General features: G+C 40.3%; 1 protein-coding gene across 1 annotated transcript in view; it reads left to right on the top strand.

Moving 5' to 3' along the window:
• The window catches only part of EPSTI1 (epithelial stromal interaction 1), a 293,203-nt gene that overhangs the window by 113,121 nt on the left and 164,515 nt on the right, over positions 1–15,567 (top strand). The window contains exon 5 of the mRNA XM_044072047.1: positions 638–721. Coding sequence (XP_043927982.1) covers positions 638–721 — 84 coding nt within the window. The remainder of the gene's footprint in view (positions 1–637; positions 722–15,567) is intronic.

Genomic DNA, 15,567 nt, shown 5'->3' with positions numbered 1-15,567 from the left:
CTCAGGTGAGACCTCGTAGACCAGTGGCTGGTTTGGAAAGGGAAGTGGAGACTAGGAGTGGAGATACCCAGAGTCACATATGCTGTCTTAATTTCTGTGAGTGAGTTATTCTTCTTGACATTTTGGGCATCAAGTTATGTTAATTAGCTCCTGCCCCCTGATATGCTGGATTAATTCATGGGAGTGTGTTAGAGCTCATACAGAAACCCTAGTGTCCTTTCTGGAATGGTTGTGCTAACAATTTGCTTCCCCCAAGCTCCTTTAATGCCCATGACTCTAATCAAGCTCAGGATATTTGTGCCAGCAGTGTCTATTATTGCTCTTATCGAAGCTGTGCCAAAGAGCCTTGACATGTAGGTTACTGTTAGGTCACTGTTTGCTGAAATATTATTTGTGTTTCTGTAATTATTATTATTATTTATTGTTTTAGAAAAATACACATTTAGATGCTAACAATGGTTTTGTTTTAGAATTAATAAAGAAGTATCACTTTTGTTGCTGCCTGACTAAGAACCTGCTTCTTTTTTATAATAATGTCGAAAATGTAGCTTGTTTTATAAAGATATAATAACCTCTGTGGTGGTGCCTGTAGGATCCAAATATGATTGACGTGTATATTTTGTTGTTTAACTGTTAGCTAAGAAGAGAAGAAAGCCAGAGAAAAAAGAGAGACGAAGAAGAAGCCAAAATTCAGAAGCAAAAATCAATTCAAAGAGAAAAGGTAAGAGTACATGAAATGCCATATTTACATGGATTTACTTAGAAACTGATGAATCTCATAAAACAAAGAAAAAAGAAGTATGTATTTCAGACAAGCTTTCTGTCTGCAGTTTGGTTTCTTGATTTGCAAGATTTACTTCTCATCAGACCACTTAAATTAAAATTTACATGATCTGCTGAATTTTTAAGTTTGAGGTGGTGACGGCTGTGTTCCTAGGTTTGCTGGCAGAGACAGTCCATGTCAGTACCTGTCAACAGGTGATGGGTATTTCATATCACAAATTCACTGAGATAATCATTTCACCTGCATATAAATTGTCTTTATATGATGCTTCAAGGCACAGGCAAAAATTCTGGAATATTTAAAAGTAGTGGTATAATGCACTGTTTTTACATATTTTATTATTCTCTGATTTACAAAGATAGATACCCAAAAAGCTGTGCACTGAGTTGGGATTGTCCTTAAGAAGTTGAAGAAAAATAATTAATTTTCTGTATATGATTCTCTCATGAAAGTTAAAATTTATTAACTTAGTTGATGGCTCTGTTATGCTGATGACTTGCAGAATGTCTACCGATAACACCAAAGAACATTTTGCATGTCTTTTTTTCTCCATTACCTGCCAAACTATCTGATCTTCTTTCAGGACCATCATCCAGGCAGCTGATGGGTTTTATGCCTAGCCAAGTATCCTTCGGGTCTGCCAATATTCTTTGCCATGCATAATTTCCACAATGTCAGAGGCCAATCACTTGCAGTGTGTATTTTCTGCTTGATGGGTACACACCCTTTGCTCCTGTGTGCTGCAGCACTGTTATGCGCAACCTTCTGTTGATGTCAGTTTTGTAACAGACTAAGTTAATGTCTGTCCTAACAGAACAGGAGAGGTAGTAGTGGCTGATTACTCCTATCCTCCTTGGCCATTTCTTCCATTGTCCAAGATGCTAGTCAAACTCAACTCGAGTTGTTTAGCTTGCAGTCAAGACTTTAACAGAGCCAAAAATATGAGTGGTCGTGGTTTGGTAGTGGACCATCGTAGTTGAAGTTTTGGTCACAACAGATAAAATTGAGCAGTCCAGGGTTGACACTCCTTACATTTAGATAAAGGGTCATAATATGGACAATGGCATGCTCCTGTGGAAAAGCTGTTGTATCACTCATTTATGTGTCATTATGAGTTTGTTATTTTTACAATTGGAGATATAAATAGTGAAATGTCATTGCATATCCACATTATAGTGGACAGTCTGTCCTGAGAGACTGATCGAATGGTCATTAATGACAGCACTCTACATGCACTTAGCATATGTAGGCAGTTGATCTCTGATATCGTATTGAGTAAACAGGCTTTGCTAACCGTTTTTGTTGGGGAGGGTGATCCACACTACTGAGAAAACATGTTGAACACAATAGGTGGAGGCACAGCTGACTTATGACATACCTTTACTGGAGAGGATGTAGAAATCCTTCAGAAAACATCAGGAAAACATACATTTAGAATGTGGAAGAAGTAATACTTGCATTACTAAAACACATAGCAGTGATATTTTATTGCATGACGAGTGGCATTAGTTTATTTCATTGTTTTAGCTTGTTAATTTTTAGGATATAGTTTTGGAGTAATTATTTCAGTAAGGTTACTGTAGTATCCTCACATCTAAAGGAGATGGACATCATTGTAAAACAAGTGTGAGGTTACATAATATAAAAAAATACACTAATGCAGTCAGTCCAAAAAGTACAACAGTTGTTTTACAGTGCAACACAGTTCCAATGTTAATTGAAGGACTCATCATAAGTGTTTCTTTGCATAACAAATTTAATGTTTATGGCAATGTTCATAAACTAGTTGCTAAATTAGTATATATTCAAGAACTCATAGGCATTGTATTTTATATCATAGAAGACAATTCCTTAGTTTGTGCACATTGGAATTTTGTTTAAATTTGCTCATCACTTTTAATTTAAAAAGTCTAAAAAGTGCACTTTTTTCTCATGGTGATTCACTCATTTGCATTGTATATTGCAGTTGAGATTCATGTTAGGAAAGTAAAAAAAAACGAACATTTATCTTTACCGAATGTGAAAAGGAAAGTTGATATTTGGAAATCTAAAAACACAAATATATAAAACAAAAATACAGACGCCATCTTTCTTTTTGTTTCATTATCTCATTCTACAGAACGTTGCACTTCACTGTTTCAATACTGAAAAATTTAATTTGAAAAAATAAAAGCATGAAAATAGAAAACAAACAAACAAACAAAACAAGCCCCCTCCACTCCCGGACTTGATGGCTCACATTTCCTGACTTGTATATACAAAGTCCATGGTGCACAACATTGGGACAGCAGGAAAAAAGTACTCCAGTGTACTACCAGCTCACTTACATAAGTTAAGGGAAAAGGCAATCAAACAGAGCTGAAGAACAGACAGCCATGCAGATAACCTTGTCTGGTGGGTATAGACCCCTTGCACCCCCGTCCTGTGACAACAAAAGCTTGCACAACTTAATTATTTTAACCCTGTGGTCTCTGTAGTCACACATCATTGGGAGAAAAAGATATGTCTTTTTTTGAGGGGATTTGATCTCGGAGTTAACATTGCATTTGAGATTTTGGCCTGTGATTTTTTTCTTCCCTAACGGAAGTCACTATTTAGAATGTTGCCTTCCTGGGTGGAAATTCTAACTAGCATGTAATGCTGGAAATATGTTCAGAAACATGTAATATTTATAGTCCTTTTCTCATGTACACCAGTATCAGTCTCAGCATTGCCTGTTTTAGAACAGAGTTATATATTAAAAGGTATATAAAATGTTATACCAGGAAAGACATTTAACTATGGAATGACTTTTTGTGAGATTATGTCCATTTTCTTTATTCATATTTGGTATGAAAGTGTCATTAGCTGTGGAAGCACAAAGAGCAATTAACTTAGATACATGACAACACTAATGATTAGACTATGAAGATGCAATACAGTCTGTGCTGCAGTGAATCTAACTGTAGCATGACACTCCACCAAAAAAAATCATTTTACTGGGATTATATTATCTGTTTACTGACTGCTCCCATAAAAATGTGAAAATGTTTGCTAAGAGTGTTACTGTGCCACCAGACATTGCTGCTTTGAATAGAAGTGGTTAAGGCAAGGCATCCACTGTATTCAACAAAAAATAAGTAAATTTTAAGCTGTATTTTGCTTATTTGCTGCATCATTTTTGCTGTTTTTTACTGCTGTGACTGTTTTTTCTGCACTTTGAATTAAAGGCACTTGTATTTCATAGCATAGGCTTGATTCAGATTTGCTGACTTTAGGCTGTTTGGTATTACTTGAGCACTAAAACCAGCCATCCAGCATTAAGAAGGCCCTCCTGCACCCTTGTGGCAGTGTAGCCCATGACCCATCTGAGTTGGGGATTGCTGGAAAAAGGCTCTGTTTTGGGCTTTCCTATTTGTTAATTTGTGTTAAAACCATTTAACTTTGCATGTGTTTAAGCCCCTCGTTTGTGCATAGCTGTGCACTGAGCTGCAGGGTTTAGCACTGCCGTGTAAATATGCAAACACTTAGAAACACAATTTTCCCTTGCTATCTGCTAGAGAATCCTCCTTAGCTCTACTGCCTGTCTGTGCACAATGCAATTTTGCATTGCTACCTAGCACACCACTCAGTTGAGCATTTTGTGGCATTGACACAGTCTTCCACCCTTAGCCCTCCACAAAGTAGCCACCTTTATTAGTCTCTCATGCAAACAGTCGTCCATCTAGCCCATCCCCACTAGTTACTACAATATATGCCTGTCATAATGGATGGACAGTTTCTCACCATATCTCCAGCCAACCTGATTGACATGGGCATCCTGAAGCAATGTATTAATTGCCTCATGCATACAGACAACCACTTGCTCCTAAAGCAAACAAACACAGCATGTGAGACATGTAACCCTACAATGAAATTAGAATCAGTCCTCTCACATAACAATATACAAGACATACAACAGGTTGTCAGCACACACAACTCCCCTCTCACACAAGATAAAGTTAAGACACATAAACTCACATATACAGAGGTACTTAGTACCAAAAGGCCAGAGACCTACCAAACGCAAATAACATACACATACTGCTACACAAACAGAATCCACCACTACACATACCAACACACATGTCAGTGTCTCAACAATTAAGCCCCTTTTGCAAAACACTTCAAAAACTAATGTTCTGGTCATAGTTGACTCAATAGTGAGACACACAGATGCCCCCCTCACCAGGTTGAACAAGGGGAAGTTCACGGTCAGCTGGCTGTCAGGTGTCAGGATCCGTCAAATCCCACATGCGCTCAAGTTGCTCAGCAACAAGTACCATTATGACTCTGTCATAGTACATGTTGGTGTGAATGACTTGAGACATACCTCTCTGGACTATATGAAGAGAGACAAGATCGAACTCTCAGATTATGTGTCCCAGGCAGGTATGTCCCTAGCCCTAAGCAGCATTCTGCCTTCACCTAGGATGATGTCACAATATTGAAAAAAAATTATTGATTGCAATAATTAACTTAGCTTCTGGTGTCACACCAGGTCAATCCAGTATCTGTGTGCTTGGGAAGACATGGTAGACAAACCACGCTGCTTTTCCAAATATAGCTTTTTCCTATCTCCTCAAGGCTTTTAGATACTGGCAAAGATGCTTGCCTCCCCCATAGTACCCTTTTTAGGCAATGTCCAAACAACAAAACTTCTGACTTAAAGAAGTCCACTAAAGGCAAACTCAAAAGTCATGCGGCTTAATGCTAGGAGCTTAAACAGTAAACTGCACTTCCTGGAAGCACTCCTTACCTTGGAAGATGCTGACGTTTGTGCAGTCACTGAGACTTGGTTTAAGGCCATTGAGAAAACCTCGGCTGTACAAGGCTACAATGTCTTTCACGCATCCAGACCCCAAAACTAGTGTGAAAGAACCATAGGTGGAGGTGTATCCATCTTCATTAAATCTAAATACAGCTTGAGAATGGTGAAATATTACTACTTTTTTGAGGTCCAGGTCCAATTAACTATAGGTAAAATATCCCTCTGCATCATCGCTAGCTACAGGTCCCCTACCATGAACCAGTAGAAACACACCGCCTACCTGGGCTTACTAGAGTCGCTCAGTATGCAGCCAAACACCCTGGTCTTGGAAGATTTCAACTATCCTTCCATTGATTGGGTGACTTACATGAGCACAAACATGATCACTACGAGGTTCCTGGACTTTGTTAATTCAAATGCCCTGGAACAGTTGGTCTGCACCCCCACAAGGGGCTCAGATGTCCTGGACCTACTACGCCCCAACATAGGGGCTTACTGCACTACCTCCTGTGTATTGCCTTCTCTGTTAAGATCAGACCGTAAATCTGTCTTGTTTGAAGTAAAGATCAAACAGGAGTAAAAAAAACTGAAAAATGTCTCCAAAGCAAACTATTGCCTCCTAGCCGATGGTATGAAAAGTTTCAAAGCCCCTGCCAACATAGCCAATAATGACTTCTATGCCGAGGAATACACAAATGCCTTATATAGCCACTTCAATGTATTGACTCAGCTGTACCCAAAAGGAACAAAACTAGGTCTTCCTGAAAAAAATTCCACCATGGTAGACTGTAAGTATAAATAAGCTATACAACAAAAGAAAGAAACTGATATCTAAAAACAGAAGGACACTTACTCAAGAGAAGAAGAATACCCTCCACAGCCTGAACAAGCAAATCAGATATCTTGTTAAGTCCTCTATGACTAACTATAAGTCTAAATTAGAATCTCTAGCTAAAGACAATCATAAGGCATTCTTTAGCTGTGTCCAAAACCTAAAAGGGAATGCCCAGCTGTGTGCTGAACTTATAGTGGACAGTATCAGTCAAACTGAACATGAGGAAATTGCCAACCTGCTAGCCAACAGATTTGCCAATAACTTCACTCCTCTGTCCTCACCAGACATACCCCAAAGTATTCCTGACATGACACTCTCCAAGGCCAAAAACACATCCTCTATCGGACCAAATAACATCCCAGCCTGCTTACTAAACAATCTAAAACAAGACCTAGTGGAACCACTCAGCACTGTCTTTAACCATATCCTGAGAACTGGCTTTGTTCCAGCAGAGTGGAGAACAGCAACAGTAATCTCCTTGCACAAAGGGGGTCCATCAACTGACCCTGGTAACTATTGACCCATAAGCCTAACCAGCCTTATCTGCAAAGCCATGGAAAGAATCAACATGGACATTATCCACAAGGACATAGGCAATCTTCAAATCCTTGACCCAACCCAGTTTGTTTTTGTCAAGATTAGATCTTTCCTATTAAACCTAGTGGACTTCTTTGAGAATGCCACCAAAGCCCTGGATGAGGACAAAACAGTACATACTGCCTATCTTGATTTAGACCAGACCTTTGACACAATCCCCATTCAAGTATCATATAGAAACTCTTCTAGCTGGGGATTAACCCATACATTACTAGATGGGTAGTGAGTGATTCACTGACAGAATGCATGCTGTCAAAGTTGGGGAGTCCACCTCCACCAGTAGACCATTTACCAGTAGCGTACTACAAGGATTTGTACAAGGCCTTCTACTGTTTGGAATCTGTTTCTCTGAAATCCAGGTGAAGGTAGATGGCCTGTGGCTTACTAAGTTTGCAGATGAAAGTAAACTGGGTGCAATCATATAGTCCCCCAACGATGTTAATATATTACAGAAAGGGCTGACACAAGCAAATTATTGGTGCCAAACTCACAGACTAAAACTTAATGCAAAAAAAAAAGTTTCATTATCCCCTTTGACAAAGAGGTAGCCCCTGCTAATTATGCTATAGATAGCATCCCTCTAAGCTCAAGCTCAAATTCAGTGGTGCGAGACTTGGGAATACAGGTTGTTAGGAACCTAAGCTTCGATCTCTATGTGTCCATAGTGGTAAGAAAAGCATTTCACATTGCGCATCTCATAAATAAGGGCATTGCATCCAAGACCAGGGAGGTTATAGCTCCGCTGTACTTGACCCTTATCAGACCACTAATTGGGCACAGTGCTCCCTTCTGTATGTACCTCACCAGACACCTGCAGCAACTGGAGACCACAGAGGTTTCTAACCAAGAGAATCCAGGGCCTCCAAAACATGGTAAACATGGAAAGACTGAAAGCTCTGTCACTGTACTCTGTATCATACAGGTTGCTGAGAGGCGACCTGTGCCTGACCTACAGAACTGTCTTGGATTCTACCCTAATGGAAATGCTGTACATCCGTAAATTAAATGGGACAAGAATAACTCGCTCCAGGGATCTTAACCTAGCCTGTGACATTAACAGAACATGCTGAAGAGACAGATGTGTCTCCCAGAGATTGATGCTCCTCTGGAATAAGCTCCCACTCCATATAAAGCAGAGCTCCTCAATGATCTATTCAAGCACAACCTTGACAACTGTATGGGTGACCGTAAATTCACCTCAGGGGTGGCACCTATGTCCCTCATGGACAGGGGCAGTCAGTGGTGATCACAGGATCACTCTGATAACAACAGCCATCTAACTATGGTCACTAAGGGTACTCGGGTTATTACACAGCTAGGCTTGTAAAGGCCCTAGGCCTATTAGCCTAGTAACCTCCTATGAATCTATGAACCTTTGAAAACAAACCCAGCAGATGCTTAGAAATCCACAAGCAAAATGTCTGACACAAAAAGAATATTCATACATCCAGCAGCAGATGATGGTACTGACCCCTAAATGTAATATCGCTATAGACAATGACCAACTCAATCAATGACCAACTCAATCAGAAGACATGGAGGCAGAACTAACCATGATCAATTGAGCAGGTCTGTCTTCATAGCTCCCACTGTTATGATTGTATACTATAAGAATTAACTAAATGCTTTTGTAATTTAGAGGCTCAAATAAATAACTCTCAAACCAATGAGATGATTGTGCTTCAGTAACCTTCAGTGCAGGAGTTAGCACTTGCCCATTTATCTAATTCAAGTATCTGGAAGGTGGGGGACTGCAGCACTAGCTGGCCCTTGTCCTGTCATGGAATTTGCAGCCAAATTCAGTCTTCTTCTTCTTCTTCTTCTTCTTCTTCTTTCGGCTGCTCCCGTTAGGAGTCGCCACAGCAGATCAACTGTTTCCATTTCTTCCTGTCCTCTGCATCTTGCTCTGTCACACCAACCACCTGCATGTCCTCTCTCACCACATCCATAAACCTTATCTTAGGCCTTCCTCTTTTCCTGTTACCTGGCAGCTTCATCCTTAGCAACTTTTTCCCAATATACTCTGCATCCCTCCTCAGCACATGTCCAATCCAATGTAATCTTGCCTCTCTGGCTTTGTCTCCAAACCTTCCAACCTGGGCTGACCCTCTAATATACTTATTCCTAATCCTGTCCATCCCCGTCACACCCAGTGCAAATCTTGACATCTTCAACTCTGCCATGTCAAGCTCTGACTCCTGCCTTTTTGTCAATGCCACTGTCTCCAACCCATATAACATAGCTGGTCTCACTACCCTCTTGTAGACCTTCCCTTTCACTCTTACTGGTACTCGCCTGTCACAAATCACTCCTGACACTCTTCTCCACCCACTCCATCCTGCCTGTACTGTCTTCTTCACCTCTCTTCCACACTCACAATTACTCTGAACTGTTGATCCCAAGTATTTAAACTCATCTACCTTCGCCACCTCTACTCCCTGCATCCTCACCATTCCTCTATCCTCCCTCTCATTCACACACATATATTCTGTCTTAGTCCTGCTGACCTTCATTCCTCTTCTCTCTAGAGCATATCTCCACCTCTCCAGGGTCTCCTCCACCTATTCCCTACTGTCACTACAGATCACAATGTCATCTGCAAACATCATAGTCCACGGGGACTCCTGTCTGATCTCATCTGCCAACCTGTCCATCACCATTGCAAATAAGAAAGGGCTCAGAGCTGATCCTTGATGTAATCCCACCTCCACCTTAAACGCATCCGTCCCTCCCACCGCAGACCTCACTGCTGTCACACTACCCTCGTACATATCCTGTACCACTCTTACATACTTCTCTGACACTCTCGACTTCCTAATACAATACCACAACTTCTCTCTAGGCACCCTGTCATATGCTTTCTCTAAATCCACAAAGACACAATGCAACTCCTTCTGCCCTTCTCTGTACTTCTCCATCAACACTCTCAGAGCAAACATCGCATCTGTAGTGCTCTTTCCTGGCATGAAACCATACTGCTGATCACTAATCATCACCTCCCTTCTTAACCTAGCTTCCACTACTCTTTCCCATAACTTCATGCTGTGACTGATCAATTTAATCCCTCTGTAGTTACTACAGCTCTGCACATCACCCTTATTCTTAAAAATTGGTACCAAAACACTTTTTCTCCATTCCTCAGGCATCCTCTCACTTTCCAAAATTTCATTAAACAATCTAGTTAAAAGCTCCACTGCCATTTCACCTAAACACCTACATGCTTCCACAGGTATGTCATCTGGGCCAACAGCCTTTCCGTTCTTCATCCTCATCATAGCTATCCTTACTTCCTCCTTGCTAATCCACTGCACTTCATAATTCACTATCTGCACATCACCCAACCTTCTCTCCCTCTCATTCTCTTCATTCATCAGCCCCTCAAAGTACTCTTTCCATCTGCTCAACACACTCTCCTTGCTTGTGTGTACGTTTCCCTCATTATCCTTTATCACCCTTACCTGCTGCACATCTTTACTAGCTCGGTCCCTCTATCAAGCCAATTGGTACAGGTCCTTTTCTCCCTCCTTAGTGTCCAACCTTTTATACAACTCTTCATACGCCTTATCCTTAGCCTTCGCCACCTCTCTCTTTGCCATGTACTTCATCTCCTTATACTCTTGTCTACTTTCTTCATCTCTTTGACAATCCCACTTCTTCTTCGCCATCCTCTTTCTCTGTATACTCTCCTGTACTTCATCATTCCACCACCAGGTCTCCTTGTCCTCCTTCCTCTTTCCAGATGTCACACCAAGCACCTGTCTAGCCATCTCTCTTACTAGCTCTGCTGTAGTTGCCCAGCTATTTGGTAACTCTTCACTGCCACCCAGTGCCTGTCTTAACTCTTCCCTGAACATCACCTCACAATTACCCTTTTTCACTTTCCACCATTTGATCGTTCGTGCTGCCCTCACACTCATCCTCCTTTTCTTGATCACCAATGCCATCCTACAAACCACCATCCTATGCTGCCTAACTACACTTTCCCCTGCCACCACTTTACAGTTTCCAATCTCCTTCAGACTGGCCCTTCTACGTAAGATATAATCCACCTGTGTGCATCTTCCTCCAGTCTTGTATGTCACCCTATGCTCCTCCCTCTTGTTAAAATACGTATTCTTCACAGCCATGTCCATCCTCTTCACAAAATCCACTACCATCTGACCTTCTGCATTCCTTTGCTTAACACCATACCTACCCATCACTTCCTCATCCCCTCTGTTCCCTTCAACATGCCCATTGAAATCTGCTCCAATCACCAGTCTCTCACCCTTGGGTACAGTCATCACCATTTCATCCAACTCACTCCAAAATTTTTCTTTCTCATCCATCACACACCCAACTTGTGGAACATATGCACTAACAACATTCATCATTACACCATCAATTTCCAGCTTCATAAACATTACTCTATCTGACACTCTTTTCACCTCCAAAACACTCTTAGCATACTGTTCCTTCAGGATAATGCCTACGCAATTTTTCCTCCCATCCACACCATGATAAAACAATTTGAAACCAAATTTGCAACCAAATTCAGGAATTTGACTAATCTAGTCACCAAAGTGTTGGGTGTGTACAACTCTAAAAAGCAAGAAGAAATTCTTTGGCAAGAGGCCATTGATACAGGCACCCTTCTTGGAATCTGCAGTCAGCTTTCAGGGCACCCAATTTCACAAATGCGCATTGCAGGTGGGCTTTCATGATAAGGAAATCTATGATCTGCAAAGTAAAATGGGACATCTGAAAAACAGGCTGTAAAGCATTAACCTTTAAATGAAAGGGCTGCCAGTAAACCTGAAAGGGAAAGACATCTGTGATTTCCCTGAAGAAGTACTCTAAGAAGCTCTGAATTAAGCCTAGTATACGTAATTACACATGAGGGCAGTTATCAGACTTTCAAGCCTGGCTGTTCTGACACATTACCAAATTTATTTTTAAATTACTCAACTTGCAGATAAGGAGAGGGGGCTGCAATGGGCAAAAGACGGGAAAGCTTTATTTCAGGACTTTGGTTCTGGTATTATACATACATACGTGTGTGTGTGTGTGTGTGTGTGTGTGTGTGTGTGTGTGTGTGTGTGTGTGTGTGTGCGTGCGTGTATATAGACATATACACACACACATTTATTTATATATTTATTTTAGATTTGGTTACCAGGAGAGTCCAACTGGACACATGTCCTTTTTCAGTGGAGGCCAGGGAAGAAAAGTTCCACAGTTAAGACACATTACATTTGAACATGAGTTTGACAAATACATTTTCACATTATTAAAATATAAAAGAATACAACTGACAAGGCTTATGAAGTTACAACATAAACAATCAATGGCAACATTTATAGAGAATTACTTTGTAGTAGAGCAGAGTAAATTAAAAGCAGGACACTTAAAGATAGAGAAACTGTTTGCAGTTTTGTTGGGATATTCAAACAGACTTAGTGAGGCTCATATGATAGTAGCTATACTAGACAGACGTAAAATAGCAATAGGTTTATAAAGGGGAGGTGGGTTTTGCTCTAGCCAGGGCTGACACTGTTACAGAGCCATGCTTCTGCCAGGTGTGCCTTTAGTGAACTTTGGAAGTGTACTGAGGAATTACTGGATGCTATGTTGATGGGTAGGGAATTCCATTTTTTGGCAAGAGAGGAGAGATGCTTCTGCTGCATTGTTTGCTTTAGTTACTTTGAGAAGGGGTTTATTATTTGATTGTAGTACCCTGTTGCTAATATACAGTTATAGTAGATTTTGAAGTCACACACTTTTATCTGGATGATATATACTTTTGTGGGCTAATGTAAGTTGGTTGTAAAGGAGAAGCTGGGGAAGTTCCAGCCAGTTGAGCTGCTTTAATGCTTGACAGTGGTGTAGGGGGTATCAGTATCAAACTTAACAATTTTGTTTTAGCATGACTCTAGTTTTGTTAAATCTGTTTTTCTGAGATTAATTAGGATTGGATTGGCATAGAGGAGAGTTGAGACAAGGTGTGTATGTGCTAATGTGGCCTTGGTGTCTTTTGTGAGAAAAATTTGTTTCTATGGATAATGCCCATTTTTTTGTGAACTTTCTTTACAGTCAAGGACATGTGGATACCAAATTTCAAGTTGCAGTCAATGTGTAGTCCTGATAGTTTGGTATATGTAACAGGGGAGACAGTAGTGTTATTGTGGGATGTGATATTAAATGGGAGGGTGTCTGTAATGTGTCTAGTAAAGTGGAAGATCATGAGTTGTGTTTTGTTAGGGTTCAGTATTAGTTGTGAGTCTGTAAGCCATTTCTCAGCTGATGGGAAGGAGTCTTGGGTTAATGACTGGAGTTCATGGAGTGATATATATCTAATTGTTTTTGAATGTATAGTTTTCTGTCATCATAGTGTTACCCTGTTTGCATACTGCTGCTGAAAATCAACTGTACATGATTGTATAGTTATCTAATTGTATTTTGAATGTATAGGTATCTTTCTGCATTTTGTATAAACTGTTTCTTTTCTCTGAGCTTTTCTCCTCGGGCCTGTATTGAAAATGGACATATATCCAATTAGACTAGCCCGGTCAACAAATGTAAAATAAATAAATAAATAAATAAAGGTGCTGCACAGATTAATATGGAATCATCTGCGTACTGGATGATTGAGACATGTTGTGTAGAAGCATGAGGATTATTTGTGAAAATGAAGAATAGTAAGGGGCCAAGGATGGAGCCTTGAGGAACCTCTAATGAGACTGACAGTTGAGAGGAGAGTTCTTCTGGCCATTGAACCGCCTGCTGATGGCCTGTTAAGTAGCTTTGGAAGCAGCTTAAGGTGTTATTACTAAAATTTAGTTATGAAAGAGCAGTAATAAGTTTGCTTTGATTTACCATATCAAAGGCCTTGCAAAGGTCCAGAAAAACTGCAGATACATATTTCCCATTATTTCTATGGTTACTTACTGTATTGGTGAATGACATAAGAGCAGTTGTAGTGAGAAGCTCAGATCCCATGTTGTGTGTCTGTCAGAAGTTTGTGTGTGTTGAGGTAGCCCATGACTTGTGTGTGTTATACACCTATCTAGGATTTTAGATAAAGGGAAAAGTATAGCAATAGGGAGATATTTAGTTATTTCTTTAGAATTGCCTCCTTTATGGAGTGGTATAATGTGGGAGATTTTCCAAATGTCTGGGACTAGATTTTTAGATATGGACTGGTTAATGAGGATTGCAATTTGGTAAGCTATTACATCAGCAACAATTTTGTTGTTGTTGTTGTATCTTTCGGCTTTTCCCGGTTAGGGGTCGCCACAGCGGAACTCCAGTCCGCTAATGATTGTCAGTAGATTTTTACATACCGAGTTGCCAGCCCTGATGCACAACCTTCAACGAAGGTATTCCCATTCACGCATGTCTCCACACAGAAGACGCTTTAGCTGAGAATCGAACAGGACAACGTCTTACTGTGAGGCGACAACGCTACTGCAGCACTGTGGCTAAAGTGGTGGGTTTTAATTTTTTAGCAGTTTTTTAATGGTATAGATGGGTACAGGTTGTAAGTTAAAGGCGTTTTTAATATTAGAAGCAGTGGCTGATATGTTAGAGGTTAAGGAGGAATGTGACTTAGTTAATGCTAGGATGGAATCTGTGAAGAATATATTGAATTGGGTGACTATGTTTTAAGAACTATTTGTAGTAGCTGGTGTGGGGGAAGTAGATTTACCTGGAAGGCAAATGTTACTGTTGGCTGGCCAAAACTTGTGAGGGCTGTTTTGGTATTTTGTTTGTATGTCATGGTAGTAGTTTATTTTATCTTGCCTCACCAATTTTTTTGGATTTGTTTCTTAGTTCTAGGTACATTATTTTTGAAGCCTGGAATCTATTTTTTTGCCATTGGGCCCAAGCTTTACCTCTAGCTTTCAGGAGCGATCTAGTCCCTTTAGTCAGCCAGGGAGCATAGGTGGATTTAATTCTGATAGTTCTGGGGGTGTGCAGGAGTCAAGGATGTTTAGAAAGGTTGAATTGAAGTATTTAACAGCGTCCTCAAGGTTGAGTAGCTTGAGTGGCTTCCAGTTACATTTTTCTAGAGTTGATATAAAATTAGTGATATCAAAGTTTTTTTTATCTCTTATTAGCTTGTTTATGGTGGGTTTGGCAAGGGCTGAGTATTGTCTTATCAAGAAAGTTGGCAGGTGGTCATTCAAGCTGTTTGGAAGGCAGCCAGAGTGATAGGTTTAGGTTGGTCTATTTATCAAAATCCAGTCAAGGATCGACTGTGTCTTGGTTGATTTATCAGTTCTTGTGGGTGTTTAAATGGTTTGAGAGAACCCAAGGAGGTTGACGCAATGTGTGAGATTCCCTGAATTACATGTTTGCCAGTCTATGTTAAACTCACACATAATAATAGTTTCCTGAGGCAGTGTCTCAGAGGCTTGGTTAAGTAAGTTCTCAAGGGTTGTATTATTACTGGATGGAATGTAACATCCAATTTTGATAATGACTTTTTTGGAGTTCAGTTTAAGTCTACAAATGATAAGTTCAGTATTGCATAAGGCAGGGTAGGGGAGTTCCAATGTTTCAACTGTAAGGTGATGTTTA

Source organism: Protopterus annectens, chromosome 5.part0 (assembly GCF_019279795.1).
Source record: "Protopterus annectens isolate FY-2018-M chromosome 5.part0, PAN1.0, whole genome shotgun sequence".
In the NCBI taxonomy this organism is placed as follows: Eukaryota; Metazoa; Chordata; order Ceratodontiformes; family Protopteridae; genus Protopterus; species Protopterus annectens.
Note: the sequence above shows the minus strand (reverse complement) of the source record. Positions and strands in the feature narration are given on the sequence as shown.